The following is a 16,683-nucleotide window of genomic DNA, read 5'->3' on the forward strand; positions in this document are numbered from 1 at the left end:
TTTCATATAAATACGTTCTGTCTAGCAAAATGAATCAGTGTAAAATACTTAATCAAATTAAAAACGAATTCAAACAATTTCGCCTTTAATGACTTTTTGACAGTTATTATTTTTTCATCTGTTTAATTCTCAAACAACCTATGATATTTATCAAACAACTTATACATAGTGGTGCACAATTAACTGAAATAAGAAAATACAAATAAAATAAGTAACATTCTCCACCCCCAAGCAGACTTTGCAAGGTGAGTATATCAACTCCTGACTGGAAGAATACACACTTTGGTGACAGGTCTCGTATATGTTCCATGTTTATTCCTAATTCGAACAACTCTGATGACTCCATCTTTACTGGGAAACGTTTCTTCTATTTTTTCTATGATCCACTGATTCCTAGGTGCCTTCTCGTCCACAATCAAAACTATGTCGCCAATTGTAATAGGATAAGTTTTGTCATGCCATTTTTGTCTCTGAAGAAGTGTTGGTCGGTCGGTAGCCAAGCGGTTCGGCATGGCTGATTTGTTCACTCACTCGAATTGACTGCCGTGTTGGTCAGTGGTTCAAGCCCTAGTCTGAACGATCGATATTCACTTGCTATCGTTCAACCCGTGTTAGGAATCACACGTTAAAAGGTAAGACCTCGTTAATTCTTAGCTCGCACAAGTTTTGACTTCTGAGGGTTGTCGTTCGTAGGGGTGCGACAGCTGGTTAACGGAAAAACAGAAACAGATTAAAACAGATTCAATTACCCATCGTTTCCAGTACGTATCTGCCAATGCTTGTGCAATTCCCCATTGCTTTCTGCTAGAAAGCCCCACACTGCCGAATGATCTGACATCACCTGGTCGCAATAGCAGAAAATGGTTCGGAGTGATAGCTTCTGGCTCATTTGGATCGACTGATATGTGTGTCAAGGGCCTTGAATTAATAATATATTCAATTTCACTCATCAAGGTTACCAAAACCTCTTCTTTTGGATTGATGGACTGCAAACTGATTTTCAGAGCTGTTTTAATAGATCTTATCATCCTTTCCCAGATTCCACCCATGTGTGGAGCTCCGGGAGGGTTAAATTTCCAAATTATATTTTTAGATGCGACTTCTTCTGAAACCTTTTTCTGGTCTAAGCTTTGGAACCATTTCTTGAGTTCACGTTCTGCTCCGACAAAATTGGTCCCGTTATCTGTTATTATTTCCTTTGGTTGACCTCTTCTACACATAAAACGTCGGATAGCAATTATAGCAGAACTTGTGTCCAAAGATGCCGCGAGTTCAATATGGATTGCACGGAGGGTGAGACAAGTAAAGAGTACGCCGTAACGTTTTTCTACTCTTCTTCCTATTACAACAGTCATGGGATCAAAAAAGTCAATTCCAACGTATGAAAACGGGAAAGAAAATGCTCCTAACCGCTCGGGAGGGAACAAACCCATTTCTGGAAAAAGAGGTTTGCAATTTCGATTTTTACATTCTTGGCAATTTCTGAAGCTCTTCTTTACAGCTACTCGTATATTTATAATCCAATATTTGGAACGAAGATTGTTGACCACTGTCTCCAAACCTGTGTTTAGATTCTTGATGATACTTATCTATGAGGAGCTCTGTGAATTTGTGCTTTGGATCTAACAGAATAGGGTTTTGCGATTCAAATGATATATCCAATTCTTTCGTATCTGGAATCCTACCGCCCAGGCGTAATATAAAATAATCGTCCCAGAAGGCAGATAATTTATATAAGCGACTAGACTTTGGTAGAAATAGCTTTCTTTTCAGAATGGAAATTTCTTCTCCAAACGTTTTTTCCTGACACTTTCTGATCCATAACTTCATGGAATCTTCGATTTCATCTGCACTCAACATTAAATCGGTCGGCCTAGACAGTTTTGTAAACTTGACAACTTTTTTGAAATGTAGAATCCAAGCAGTAGATCGAATGAGTCGATTAAATTTCGAGAATCTAGATATATTGGGGAAGTCCATCGGAATAACTAGACTATCATCAATATCTGAGAGTAGTATCAGATTGTCTTCATTGGAGCAACGTGGTTCTTCCGGCCAATCAGTTTCAGGCATGGACGTAGAAAAATATTTTTTTTACGTCCATGGTTTCAGGCAATTTTAGAAAATGTGGTCCAGAAAACCACTCACCTCCTGGCAACAAATCGATATCTTTCCTTTCTTTCGTCGCTCGATCTGCAACATTCAATTCAGATGGTAACCAATGCCATTGCGACAAATCAGAGTCTTCGTGAATTTCTCCAAGTCGACAAGCTACGAAAATCGGGAATCTTCTTGATTCAGACCTGATTTGATGAATAACAACTATTGAGTCAGTCCAGAAGTGAACTTTATCAATTTCATATTCCAGTTCCTTCCTTATAGATTTTGCCATTCTACATGCAAGCACTGCTCCTTGTAACTCCAATTTCGGGATAGTTTGTTGATTTATTGGAGCAACTTTGAATTTTGCTACTAAAAATGTGGACTTCGTCATTTTCAACCATCCTCAAAAAGGAGACTGCTGCATATGCCTGATCACTTGCATCGGGAAATAAATGCAAATCAACTTTGTTGATTAACGTAGAATTAGGAAAGTAATATCTGCTGATAGTGACATGAGTATAATGTTTCAATTGGGCAACCATTTCAGCCAGGTGTAGAAAAGTTCTTCTGTTATAGCTTGATCCCAATCAGTATGACTTCTCCATATATTCTGAATCAGAATTCAAGCATTTATCATGAGAGGAGCAAGAAAACCAAGCGGGTCAAATACTGTCATAACCGTGCGCAGTACTTCCCTTTTTGTTGGTACTTCCTCTCCATGGCAGATTTCATCAGGGATTTTTTTCAGGCTCAATATAAATACAAAATTTTCAGTCGTAGGAGACCAGGATATGCCCTTTCTAACATTTTTGAGTCCAGTTTCACGTCTACTTGAGAATTAGCACGCAAGTTCTCTGGAATCGACTGCATTACTTCATTTGAATTACTTATCCACTTCACCATATCAAAATTTGCCTCTTCATGAACAACAATAACATTTCGAATTCTATCGATAGCTTCATCTATCGTATGGCAAGAGTCCAAGTATCTGTATCTGTAGAGTAGGGAGGGTGAGTGTAAGCCCACTCACTTAGGTCACATGTGACCCATTGTATATCCTCCCGAGGAGTTGTCCTTCTAGGTCATCGTCCATCCTGTCCTTTCCAGGAAGGTGGACAGGTCGCTGGGAGACATCTCCTTTATATCGGCAGGTGTAGGCCAAGACTCGCCGAACACACACTCTCTTATTGACGATAACTCCGGGTACTCGCACAGGACATGCCTGACAGTCTCATCTTCCTGTTCATACATCCTGCATAGAGGTGCGTCTACTAGCCCCATATTATGGAGGTGTTTCCTTAGTTGACAGTGGCCAGTCAGAAATCCTACTGTAAGGCGTAGATTTTTCCTGGTCATCGCCAGATATTTCTTCGGCGCCAGCTTCCCAGGGTCGCCCAAGGTGATCCTGGCAAGATTACATCCTTTGATTTCATCCCATCTCTTTAAGGATTGAGCATGGGTGTAACATTTGACTAGTTCCGCAATTGTCGAAGTCATCAGGCCGTGGGTGCCACTGGGTCCTAAAATTCTTAGTCCAGCCGCTTCCTTGGCTAAAGAGTCGGCAATGCGATTACCTTTACTCTTGTCGTTCCCTTTAACCCACCTCAGGATAATGTTATTATCTACCGATGCTTTGGCTAAATCTTGGTGGCACTCTAGTACTAGCCCTGAGGTAATACGCTGTCTGTTCAAGGCTTATAGTGCTTGTCTGCTATCAGTGCAAATTGTTATGTTTTTGCCAGAAATTCCTTTCTTGGTTATTTCTTTTGTGGCGATTGAGATACCAGCCAGTTCTGTTCGAACCACGCTGGTATTTCTTCCCATTCCCCACTTAATTCTTAGGCTTAGTGACCTCGAGTACACTCCACATCATAAGCCTTCTTTGGTTTTTGAGCCGTCTGTATAAATCCGTATTGCATTTGTAACATCTCACTCTGTGTTCTGCTTGATTTGTATTTTGTAGGGTTTATTAAACACAAACTTGGGTTCAATTGCATTACTTGTTGCCTGCAGCAGAGGTTGCGCAGTGAGTGCTTCCCGCCATAGGCCCAGCCTCAATTGACCCATTCCTACTTCGAGGTTTACACCAGCCGTGCGCAATCGTACCATGGCCATTAACGCAACCTCCTTAACGTACAGATCCAGAGGGGTCAGACCCGTGATTAATTCCATTGCCGCGGTTGGTGTTGTTCTCATGGTTCCTGTGATGTTTAAACAGGCCATTCGCTGTATTTGATATAATTTTTGGATGGCCGTTGCTTGTAGAATTTTCGGTCCCCATGCAATGACTCCATACGTTAACATAGGTCTTATTATTGCAGTGTAGATCCAGGTGACCACACGGGGTGAAAGACCCCATGCGCGTCCCACTGTCCTCCGACATTGCTCATAAGCCACGTATGCTCTTTTTGCTCTACTCTGTAGATGAGAGTTCCATGTTAGCTTCTTGTCGAGGATAGTACCAAGGTATTTCACCTCTTCAGAGAAGTTCAGTTTGCTTTTGAAGATTTCGGGAGGTTTTAAGCCCGTTAAACTTCTTTTCCTGGTGAAAAGGACCATCTCAGTCTTCTTGGGATTGATCGACAGTGAGTGTTCCTTACACCATGTTTCTATTAATTTGAGCCCATCCTTCGCTCTATCGCACAGTGTGTTTACAAATTTGCTGGTCTGCAAGATAGCTATGTCATCTGCGTATGCAATTGTGTAGAATCCATTTTTGTTAAGGTGATTAATTAGGGTATCCAAGGGAGTCCAAGTAATCGTTGACGTAATGTTGTTTCTCCATTGCACGGACAATCCCTGGATATTCATCTTCAAACGACGCTGCATTTTTGTTTTTTACAAACTGTGCTGCAGACGGGGACGATATTCCACCAAAAATCATCGCCTTCATTTCGTAAACATCTGGACTTTGGTTTCTCTCCATACCTCGCCATAAAAATAATTGTGCACATCTGTCTTCCTCGATAATTGAAACTCTATGAAACATACCTCTGATATCACCTCCAAAAGCAATTCTTCCCTGTCTGAATCGCCACAAGACAGATATCAAAGATGGAACGTAGTCAGGACCTTGGCAAAGGAATCCGTTAAGACTCACACCTTGAGATTTTGACGCAGCGTCAAAAACCAGGCGAATCTTTCCAGGTTTGTTGATATTCGCAACCCCAAAGTGTGGAAGATACCAGTTGTTTTTATTATTCTGAACTTCAGATGGATATAACTTCCTGGCGTATCCTTTTTGAAGATACTCAGTAATCTTTGCAGTATACTCTTCAGCAAATTTGGCATCCTTGTCCATTTTTAGTTCTATACAATACAGACGATTCAGGGCATTAGTTTTACTGAGCGGTAGAGTAAGGTTGTCACGTTTCCATAAGTGCCCTATTTCATAATGATTACCGACTTTCTTCAGAGTTCTTTCCATGATCTCCACAGCCCTTTTGTCTTCGATTGATTTGATAACATTGTCTGGTATTTTCACACCAAAAGCTTCAAGATGAAAGATATCTTTCACCATTTTATGCAGTTTATCATTATTCAAATGTCTGCAACAAAGAGTTACATGGGAAAGAAAGGTTTCAGTTTCACTGGTAGGACCATGCACTATCCATCCTAATTTACATTGAGACACAATGGGCTGATGCAGTTGTGGTTGGATGATATTTCTTGGTACTATGAGGCCACAATTATCCTGACCGATCAACAGCTCCGGTTTAGCATTTCTTATTGATGCCAATAGATCACGGTCTAAATGAGGATATTTTTCGTTCAAGCATCTTGATAATTTTGGAGACGTTTCTCAGAGAAATAAGTGGAGCTTTGACAGTTTCTTTTGCTTTGCCCTTCAATGTTCGATTCAAACGGATTAAATTGTCTTCATCAGATAACCCAAGCTGATCTGTAGATCTTCTAAACTCATTGATGAAAATAGGTCAATCAGTCAAATCGCCAGAAAATTCCGCGAGATTCTTCAATTTTTGTTGTGAAAGAACTTTATTTGTGACATTCGCATTTTGTGCATATTGTTTGACAATATCCCTGTGGAGCAGAAAATGAGCTCTTGCGAAGTTCACTTGTAGGAAATTTCCCCTGGCGAGAATCTTTACTAGATGTGACTTTTCTTGCAGAATTTGCGTGGCTACTTGGACCTGGTTGAATTTTACCCGTAACCACACTTGAATCAAATACTACATTTGACATATCTATAAATCTCGAAGGTGGAACTCCTTTGTTGGGCCTCTCACTCCGTCGGACATTTTTGACGTGTGATGGTTCATTTGCTTCATTGTATTGTTCCATAGCGGTTCAATAATTACTCGAAGGACCAATGTAAAATACTTAATCAAATTAAAAACGAATTCAAACAATTTCGCCTTTAATGACTTTTTTTGACAGTTACATATTATTGTTTCATCTGTCTAATTCTCAAACAACCTATGATATTTATCAAACAACTTATACATAGTGATGAACAATTAACTGATATAAGAAAATACAAATAAAATAAGTAACACTCAGTTATACACAGTAGTTGCAATACAGTTACGATTATATTTTGTACACTGTATCTCAAGGGAACAAACACCGTAATTTTCAAAAACTTAGTGAGATATAACAAGTATGTTATGTCTCATTTACAATAAATGAAAAAAAAACTAATCAATAGAGTTTATTCTATGATTTTCAGATATGATATCAGAAAGAAGTCAAGGAAACTTTTAAAAATATTCATTGTGTCATGGATGAAAAGCAAAAATTTCGATCGTTAGTCATGAACCCACAACCACCGAAATTGTATTCATTGGTTAAATTACACAAAGATAACTACACGATAAGACCGGTAGTTTCTTTCGTCACAGCTCCTTCAGTTAAAATATCCAAAAAACTCATTGCAATTATTCAAAACCACACCAATTTCAAATCAAAATACAGTTTGAAGAATTCATACCATTTGATCAATGAAATTCAAGATATTACTTCCCGGATAATGCCAAATTGATTTCATTCGATGTAAAGAATCTGTTTTCCAGTATCCCTCCGAATGAAACGATTACTTTGGTGGAGAATCTATTGGACAAAAACTCTATCAATCCAGTAGTGAAAAATGAAATATTAGACTTGCTTACGGTATGTTTGTCACAGAATTACTTCCAATTCAATGACAAGTTTTACTCATCTTGCAAAGGTCTCATAATGGGAAACCCACTTAGTCCTATTCTGGCAGAGATTTTCATGGACGATTTGGAGGTAAGAATACACACTATCCCACTGGTAAGAAGTTTCCTGTATTGGTATAGATATGTGGATGATATTCTGGTATGTTTCACGGGAACGAACAGACAGTTGACAAACTTTTTGAAGTTCATAAATTCTCTTCACCCATCTATCACATTCACAGTGGAGATGGAACAGGACGAATCTATACATTTTCTGGATTTGACAATAGCAAAAGTTAACAACAAACATGATTTTTCAATTTATCGTAAACCGGCACATACAGATATTATCATTCATAATTCGTCCACTCACCCATATCAGCATAAGGTAGCAGCTTTCAACAGTATGATCCACAGACTGATAAATGTACCCTTGTCAGAAGCGAATTTCAATAAAGAACTGAATATGATAAAGCAAATAGCCGTCAACAATGATTATGATAGTGGTCTGATACATTCTTTATTATCAAAGAAGTTATACAGTCAAGCTTTGAAAGAAGTTTACCAAATTCGAAGAGAAGAGGATAAAAGTTATAGAACCTTAACCTACTTAGGCCAACACACTACAAATATGTTTCAGATTTTCTGCACAGCAAAGGTGTAAACCAACAACAACTTGAGCATGCACATTAAAAATAACAAAGATAAAAGTTCAGTTTCAGAAAAATCAGGAGTGTATAAATTATCGTGTGGGTCATGTCCGATGTTTTATATAGGTCAAACTGGAAGAACGTTCAAAACCCGCATAAAGGAACACAAATATAGTTTTCATAACGGAAAAGTAAATTCCACATATGCCAGTCATCTAATCTCAGAGGGACATGAGTTCAACCATGAATACGAACCCCTCCATTTCCAGAAGAAAGGTTGAACCTGTTGGAGAGTATGGAAATAAACAAATTCAAAAACTCTCACCATCTCATGAACGATCAAACTGACTTAAATAATTCGCCATTATTGAATCTGTTCATACGCAGGTAATAATATATTTACAGGTAGACTTTCGAAAAATGTATTGATACCTGACTTTTTCAGGTAGATTTATTACTTAGGTAGACGAATAGGTACTATGTTATAGTATATAAGGTTGTAATTTAGAAGTAACTCTTAGTTATGCTTGAAGAAGCGGTTTTTGTAAAACCCTTATAGTGAAAATCATAGAATAAACTCTATTGATTAGTTTTTTAAATATGGATTTTCATCAAGTATCGGCCAGTTCTATTCAATTACAATGAATGAATCAAATAGTTGATAATTCCAGATTATATTAATTTTATTTTGAATCCCTTCAATAGCTGAGCAGTGTATTCAATGCAGAACTTCTCAAAAAACGCTTTTTATTTTTTTAATGCCTATCCTAGGTTCCCTACAAAAACAAAAAGAAAGATTGCAATAAAAAAATACTCTGTAAACAAAAACAAACAAACCCGTGCCATACATTCAGTAAAATCAGTGCGTGCAAAGCTAGTTTCTGACACGCCAAAACCAAAAAATACAGTACACACACCTCAAATTTCGAAAGCAGCCAACAATGTCGAATCCTAGTCCTAACCCGACGGACAACGAAATAGAGTTGTTCAAGATGTTTAAAAAACCGGAACCACTTGCCATGAAGATCACCTCTTCGATCAATCTCCTGACTGATGACGATCATAACACAGAGTTGCATTACGCCGCTGCCAACGGAAGAGATGGAGCTATCACGAAGGAGTTGCTAAAAAAACACACCATCGATGCCGAGAATTATCTGGGATGGACTCCGCTGATGATGGCTTGCAGGAATGGGCATCTGAGTACGGTCCAGTTGTTGTTGAAGCTTTCAGCCGATGCTAGCAAGAAGAACAAGTATGGTGAGTGCATTCGCTGCATGTATGTATTCTGTGCATCACACAAGAAAGTTTGGAATTAGTGAAGAGTAACGCATTCCTGGCATCTATGGGTTTTGAAAACCCATAGATGACAAAATTAATGTATGTATTCACCTCCTTAAGTAAAAGACTAATAAAGAACATATGATTTTACGGCCGGAGTCACAATTAGAGGGAACAAAATTCGAACTGGTAGGCTGGATGGAGCCTGAAGTACGAAACGTTTCGTCTGCTACTTCGACAGCCATTATCAGTGGCTTATGCGTTGAGGTTATATCTCGAAGTGTCGGCTAGGACCGGATTTTGTTTTCTCTAGTCAGACAATATATACAAGAATAAGTCAATTTAATGTCTTCTGTGCAGACACGATTCACTAACTCAGAATCGTTAATACCGCTTCTTTTATCTATATTGTAACCTGTGGATATTGTCAATATAGGCAAATCATAACCATATTGTTTTAAGTTTATCAGTATCTATTCGCGAATAAGTCAATTCAAGAAGTTCTGTTGAAACAAATAGATAATAACGTGAAAAGAAGCAAATTTACTCGAATATAATGGGTCTGTAATACGAAAAAAGGTCTCGAAAAGGACCTAGACATCATCGAAAACGATCTTCAACGGAATGGCTACTCCAAAGCGATGGTTGAACATACTTTATCAAAAAGGCAGCAGGAGCATCGCAAGGAAGAGAAGCCGTCACAACGAGTTAACTTAAAGTTAACTTTTCATCACTGTTTTTCCGTACTGCTGTATTTTCGGAGGCTAAAATTTTAAATGTAGGTTCGGTTTATGTTGTAGATGTGCAATAAGAAAGGATTTTTAAATACTCCAACTGGAGCGCCAGCCGCGGGAAAAAAGCGAGTTCATAAAATATAGTTACCTTTCCAGTATCAGCATTGCACCTGTGCGGAGCCGGGGCAGTTTGCTAGTAGTTGAATAAAAATAAAATTGAATGAAACCTAATAACGCTAGTTTACGAGAATAATTAACTATTGTTAAAGTGAGAAATAAAAAATTTAAAGAGTGAATGAGAGACCCCCCCTAACTATCCGGTAACTGCTTCAAAACATCCTTTCTGACGAGTTTTCTGGTTTTCCAAGATTTCCTGAATTCGCTTCAGAGTACTGAATCCCTTTCGAAAAGGGGGTAGCTTATTATACGGGGTACAGCGCGATTACCGTCGGTTAGCCATGTTTTCGGATATAATAGGATTCATATCCTGAAAATTGGCAAATATAGGTTTTTTTTTAACATGATTTAACGAATGAAAATAATGGCGTTTTTTCAACACCAAAAATGAAACGTTCTCCTCAAGATAATCGTTTGTTTACTCAAAATTCGTTTCGGATTTCTAGTGATTCCCCTATAGAATTAAAAAAATTGATATAATACATAAATACGCTATTATTGATTCATAAAAATAAAAATGTAGAAGTAATATTTCCAAAATGTTATACAGGGTGTTCGCGTTCGATGACAAATTCTGAAGATATGTCATATGGAACACCCTGTGTATTAGGATAGTTTTGAAATTCCGAGATGATTTTTGATTCATTTTCATGAAACATTCACTATATCAACCGTTCAAGAGATAGTTCAGTTTATTTTTGTAAAAATCAAACATGCGCATATCCACCATTAAACTACGGGCTACGAAATCTTCATTTCGAACAGTTACAGAAAGTTTATTAATGCTATCAATTTACCGTAATGGTTTTTGTTGAAGACAGGATTTCAGATGAATAAATAATGAATTCAAAATATTTAGGTATTCTAAATGTTTCATAAAAAAGCTAAAATTAAAAAACATTGCATGGTCGCTTTTCACACAATATATAAAACCTATTGCAAAATATGTTCGGAGACATTTTCCTTAACTTCCAGGCATTTAATAACTCTCTTCATCAAATTGTTATTTACAGCACGAGTGATTTCTATTGGATGAAATTTTCTATTTATCATTTATGAGTACATTATCGTTTAATACAACAGGAATGTCAAAAACTACACCTCACGACTTTATTTGAAAAAATAAAATCACAACATGTTTCGCTAGCACAGTAGCTTTCTCAAGTGTATGAATACTTCAAATTATTCTTACATTGATATTTATATACTATAGGTAACCAGAATTGAGACTACCTCCAAAAAATTACCTGAACCTCCACCTAAGGTACCTGTTGCATTATGATTACCTAAAGCATATTACCTCACATCTACATCAATAATAATTCTTTCTGGGATTTTAAGAAAACAAGTTCAATAATGGTGATCTATTCAACTCCAGTTTGTCATTCATTGGAATGTTTGAATTTTTAAGTTTATTGATTTCCATTGCTTCCAAATGATTCAGTTTCAAACCTTTATTTTCTATGTGTAAAATTTCGAACTCTTTGTTAAAGATATGATTTTCTTCTAGAAGATGATTTGAATATGTTGAATTTGTTTTCTTATTTACATAGCTCGTATGATGTTCCTGGATTCGATTCCTAAATGTTTTGTCCGTTTGATCAAATCGTGAGGTGTAGTTTTTGAAATTAATATGGATCTTCATCAAGTAACGGCCGAATCAATCAGAAAAAAAAACAGGAATGCTTTGAAAACAAATGAAGGTAGTTATTGATTCATTCTTGTTGTTATTTGTATAAGTGTCTTTTATGAATTCGTGAACAAAATATCCAGTTTAGGTTTATACGAACTAAGATTTTTTAAAATTTGATTTTGATCTATGGTGAATCACAATAAGTAAAAAGGCTGTGGAAGAATTGTTTGCATCATATTTGCAAATGAATCAAACTAATCTCGGAGTTTCAAAACTATCCTAAAATACAGGGTGTTCCCTTTGACAAACCTGAGTTTTGGCCCATGTTTATATCTTCAGAATCAGTCATCGATTCCGAAACATTTTGAAAATGTCAATAGCTGATCCATCACAAACGTTGCATGGGATGGCGTAAGAACTGGACGTCAGCTCCTATATGTGGGACTGAAATTATCATATTTCGAGGACTGTTTTTTTCTACTTGTGCGCAGCCAATACGGATCGTTGCGTGTGATGAAAAGTGAATCTTCTATGACAAAAGGAGACTTTACAGTGGTTGGACACCGATGAGTCACCCAGGCACTTCCCATAGGCGAAAACTCACCAATAAGACCATGGTTACCGTATGGTCAGCGGCTAGTGTGATTCACTATAACTTTCTGCAACCGGGCCAAACCATCACAGCAGAGTCCTATTATGAGGAAATCGACGAAATGTACCGAGAATTGCGTTAACAGCAGCCGGCACAGACCTCTCGCCAACCGACTAGCACCTGTTCAAGCACTTCGATAACTTCCTCACCAGTAAAACCTTCGCCAATCAGGACCACGCAAAAAAGACCTTCGTCTACTTCATCGAATCCCGATCACACAGTTTATATGCTGATGTGATTTCCTACACAATAATGACTTTTCAATGTGTCTAGGCCTTAACTGAAAACATTAAATATCTAATTAATATGTCTTATTATTAAGATTTCTCTAAGTATAACGCCGGTGATACAAATTTCCCGAAATAGTTATTTTTCATAAATACCGCATTTGTGATCCAATTAAACATAAAAAATATATGAACCAGGCATTGACCTTTTTTTCTTTTCCAGGGTACTCCGTATTTCATATAAGCATATCGAGTGGTAAAATGGAGATCGTGTCCCTGATTTTGAAACATCTGCTAGAGGGTGGAATTTCGAGAAGATCCATGCAGAATATTCTCTCGCCTGTATCTCTGGCTATAGTATTCCAACAACACGATGTGTTGGAGTTTTTATCTGTGCAGTTTGATATCGACAAAGCTACACCTTTGACAGGTTTGTATTCATGCATTCAACAGTAATACGGAGTGTTCTTCTGCTCGATTTCTAGCTTTATGTATGTAATTATATAGAAATTTTGATTTTGGATATATCATGTGGTGTGAGTATTTAAAAATCACAATTATACTACGGAGTGTTGGAAAATATTGGTCAATTGGAACTTTGTTTTTTTCCCAAACAAAAACTCCTAAATGATTTCAGTTGACTTACCTACATAATTTTTGGCAAAGTTTTGAATTGTAGTTTTTCAATAAAATAAGTTAAAATCATGTGGTTACCGAAATTCGATAAAATACACTCAAAAACTAAAATGTAATGCAAAACGTAATGAAATGTAGAATACGAAAAAGAACTATGTATGTTAACGAAGTAGATGTTCAAAATGATCACCGCGAACGTCTTGACAACATCTTAACCCTACAAACAGCCCAGATGCGAATGCTATACTATGCATTGTTTGAAACCCACCTTACATACGGAATAATTGCTTGGGGAGCAGCAAACACAACTTTTCTGAAACACCTAGAACAAACACAAAAATCAGTATTGAAAATTATCCACCTCAAAAAAAGAACTTACCCGACCGACTCATTATATAAAGAAACATCAATTCTAGACATAAGACAACTCTACTTTCTCAAAACTATAATAAGACAACATAATAATAGACATGAATTAAGGATAATAGAACACCAATATGAAACTCGACAAAAAAATAATTCATATGTCCCGAATTCAAGGAAAAACATCCTTCAAAGGTCTTACTCATACCTAGCTCCTCGGTTATATAATCTCGTCCCACATCATATAAAAAATATCAGGAGTGATAATTCATTTAAGAATAAACTCAAAACCTGGGTCTTAGGTTTGCCAAGGCTTCAGATACACCAACACGTTGATATGAAAAATGTTTACTATCATAGTGACATGCATAGAAACTGATTCACATATTCATACAAGAAGATTGATGATATAATTAAAATAATATGTCTGATAATTTTAAAACGTCTTACCTTTTATTTATTTACTCATACCACTTTATATTTCAAATTTTAAATTGTATTCATTAGTATTCAAATTTGAAGTTGTATTCATTAGTATTCAAATTTCTGCAGACCCCACGCACAGGTATATCCTTCTGTGGGAATTCTATATTTATTTGGAAATTGACTCGTACAATTTGTATCATTGAACAATGTATCTTTGCCAATAAAAAAATAAAACTGTCTTCTAACATTGTTTAACGTATCAGGCATGACCGACCTATTAGCAAGCGTTATTCGTTCTTTTAAGTCATTCATATCTGAAGGTTTAGTTTTGTACACATTGTTCTTTACATATCCCCATGAAAAGAAATCTAATGATGAAATATCAGGTGATCGCGCTGGCCATTCAATCGATTCTCGCCTCCCTACCCACCGATTGGGAAATTTTGTATCGAGATATTGACGGACATTAACTTAGTAATGTGGTGGTGCTCTAGCCTGCTGAAAACATATCCTATTCAATGGAACTTGAGTGTTTCCTGGATCGGGATATAAATTTGCCAAACTTGGAATGACATCATTTTGAAGTAATGCCAAATAATTATCGTCATTCAAGTTGCCCTCAATGAAAAAGGGATCGATGATATGGTTTCCTACAACCCCTGCCCAAACATTAACCTTTTGAGGGTATTGCGTGTGTTCTTCTCTCAACCAGTGAGGATTTTCCGTTGACCATTAGCGGCAATTTTGCCGATTAGCATGACCGTTAAGAGACAAAGTGCACTCATCAGAAAAGATACATCTTCTAATTCAAATTGTAATGATATTGTTATCCAACATGTCCATTATTTGCTCACAAAAATAAGTTCTTCTATCAAAATCGTCTTCCATGTGCTCCCGAGTAGGTATCATTTTATAGGGATGCATTTTATTTTCTTTCAATATGTTTAGTATCGATGTATGGCTAACATTGAATGTAGTGGATGTCTGTCTACTCGATGTATGTGGGTTTTCCTCAAACTCAAGCATCACATCTAATTTGAGTTGCTTTTTCTATCTGCCCCACACGAACAAGCTCGCGAAACTGCTTCTCATGAAATAAGCGTGCTACTTCCTGTTGTGCTCGGGTTTCACCTGCGTAACCAATAATTTTTATGCATGTATGTATGTTTTTTAAAGGATATCATCTAAAAAGAACATTGCTATGGTTTTTGCTCACTTTCTTATTACAAATACCTCAACATGAAAAAAGTTTTGAGTATATTGCAATAAGTTTTGGGTGAATTTTATCGAATTTCGATAACCACAAGATTTCAATTAATTTTATCTTAATTGTTGCAATAAACCTGAAAGCGATAACATTTTTGAATAGAGAATAAAAAGGCCTTTCAAACGATATATCACAAGCCTATACTTCTCATTTGAAAAACGGAGGGTTTTTACTTGTCATTTGACGGGGGTTGAATGTGTAGAGGTGGCATTTTTCCGTTGAAGTATGTCAAATTATGATTTAAATTTGACGTGTTTCAGGATTTTGTTAAAATATGTACCGTGACCGAAATAATGAATTTATTCCATTTGGCTTTGACACACTGTATGTAGAGCATACACAGATTTTAACGGGAGGAAAAATATTTATTGATAAATGTTTGCTTCCATGCGTGGATTTTGTTTCTAGTCTCTTCTAACATGTCAATGTTCAATATTTTCAGGCATCACACCGCTCATGTTCGCCACCGCCATGGAAGACACGTTTGCTTACGACCTCCTGATCAAGAACAAAGCCATCAAGACCATCAAGAACTATCTAGGCGTCACCGCCGATCAGATCAAAGAGGCGAAAGAAGATCAGCACAAACCGGAGAAAGAACCAAAACTCACCCCCGCCGAGATCATCTCAATGAGCCCCTACATGACGGTCCTCCACTCGCCGTGTTATCCGCCCCCCAACTTCATGGTGCCGCCCCCGGAAATCACCCTGAGGAAGTCCTCGAACACGATGACGCCCTCCCCTAACATTTACATGAATACCCCGAATGTTACCCCGATCACGCCTATGAACTACGGGCTGCAGTATTTCTTTCCTCCAGATTTTTCTCCGGGGCATTATTGTTCCTGTATTCCGGGGAGCTCTGTTCCGCTTCCGATGATGGAACACTCCAACGACTTTTTGAACGCCAGGATGAACCAGTCGAACATGTTTTTGTCGCCCATGATGGGTTATCCATCGCCCTGTGTTTGAGTTTTATGATTGTATGAGTCTTTTTCGTGATTTTATATAATTGTGTGATTTTATTGTACTGTTTTATGTATACCTACCAATGAGAATATTATATTTTGACGAATACCATTTGTATTATTTCATGATTTTATACTGTAACTTCTCAAGTAACTTATTTTCATTCTTTCAAAAAAGCAGTAGGATGGGTTTATCTATTTGTGTGCCTCATACTTGTGTTTGCGGTAGTATAGTTGCACATGGTTTGAATTGCAGGAGAAGTGCAGGGCGTACATCTCGACATCACCAGGTGAACGACATTTTGAAAGGTGCTATGGTGTCAGCGGATGTTCCTGCGATTTTGGAACCCTTTGATACCAGTTGAGATGATGGTAAACGGCCAGATGGTATGTCTCTCATACCATGA

The 16,683-nt window shown here is 37.3% G+C and overlaps 2 protein-coding genes across 2 annotated transcripts; one reads left to right on the forward strand and one right to left on the reverse strand.

Moving 5' to 3' along the window:
- Positions 1-4,831: 4,831 nt before the first annotated feature.
- LOC141482241 (uncharacterized) lies at positions 4,832-5,623 on the reverse strand. The gene has a single exon (XM_074175246.1). It carries the CDS (start codon positions 5,621-5,623, stop codon positions 4,832-4,834), a length of 792 nt encoding a protein of 263 aa, XP_074031347.1.
- Positions 5,624-8,761: 3,138 nt separating this feature from the next.
- On the forward strand, positions 8,762-16,385 carry LOC111516795 (nuclear factor NF-kappa-B p105 subunit). Its single transcript, XM_074175035.1, has 3 exons — positions 8,762-9,172; positions 12,840-13,046; positions 15,751-16,385. The coding sequence occupies exons 1-3, from the start codon at positions 8,854-8,856 to the stop codon at positions 16,278-16,280; spliced, it is 1,056 nt and encodes a 351-aa protein (XP_074031136.1). The 5' UTR covers positions 8,762-8,853; the 3' UTR covers positions 16,281-16,385.
- The last annotated feature ends 298 nt before the right edge of the window (positions 16,386-16,683 follow it).

This window comes from Leptinotarsa decemlineata, unplaced genomic scaffold (genome assembly GCF_025532065.1).
Source record: "Leptinotarsa decemlineata unplaced genomic scaffold, Ldec_3_MD MMD2_tig00000882_RagTag_RagTag, whole genome shotgun sequence".
NCBI classification, from domain to species: domain Eukaryota; kingdom Metazoa; phylum Arthropoda; class Insecta; order Coleoptera; family Chrysomelidae; genus Leptinotarsa; species Leptinotarsa decemlineata.

Coding starts and splice junctions, on each gene's coding strand:
- LOC141482241 (XM_074175246.1), bottom strand. CDS start 5,623: ATGGTGAAAGATATCTTTCATCTTGAAGCTTTTGGTGTGAAAATACCA.
- LOC111516795 (XM_074175035.1), top strand. CDS start 8,854: ATGTCGAATCCTAGTCCTAACCCGACGGACAACGAAATAGAGTTGTTC. Junction 9,173..12,839: donor TAGCAAGAAGAACAAGTATG/GTGAGTGCATTC, acceptor TTTCTTTTCCAG/GGTACTCCGTATTTCATATA. Junction 13,047..15,750: donor CAAAGCTACACCTTTGACAG/GTTTGTATTCAT, acceptor CAATATTTTCAG/GCATCACACCGCTCATGTTC.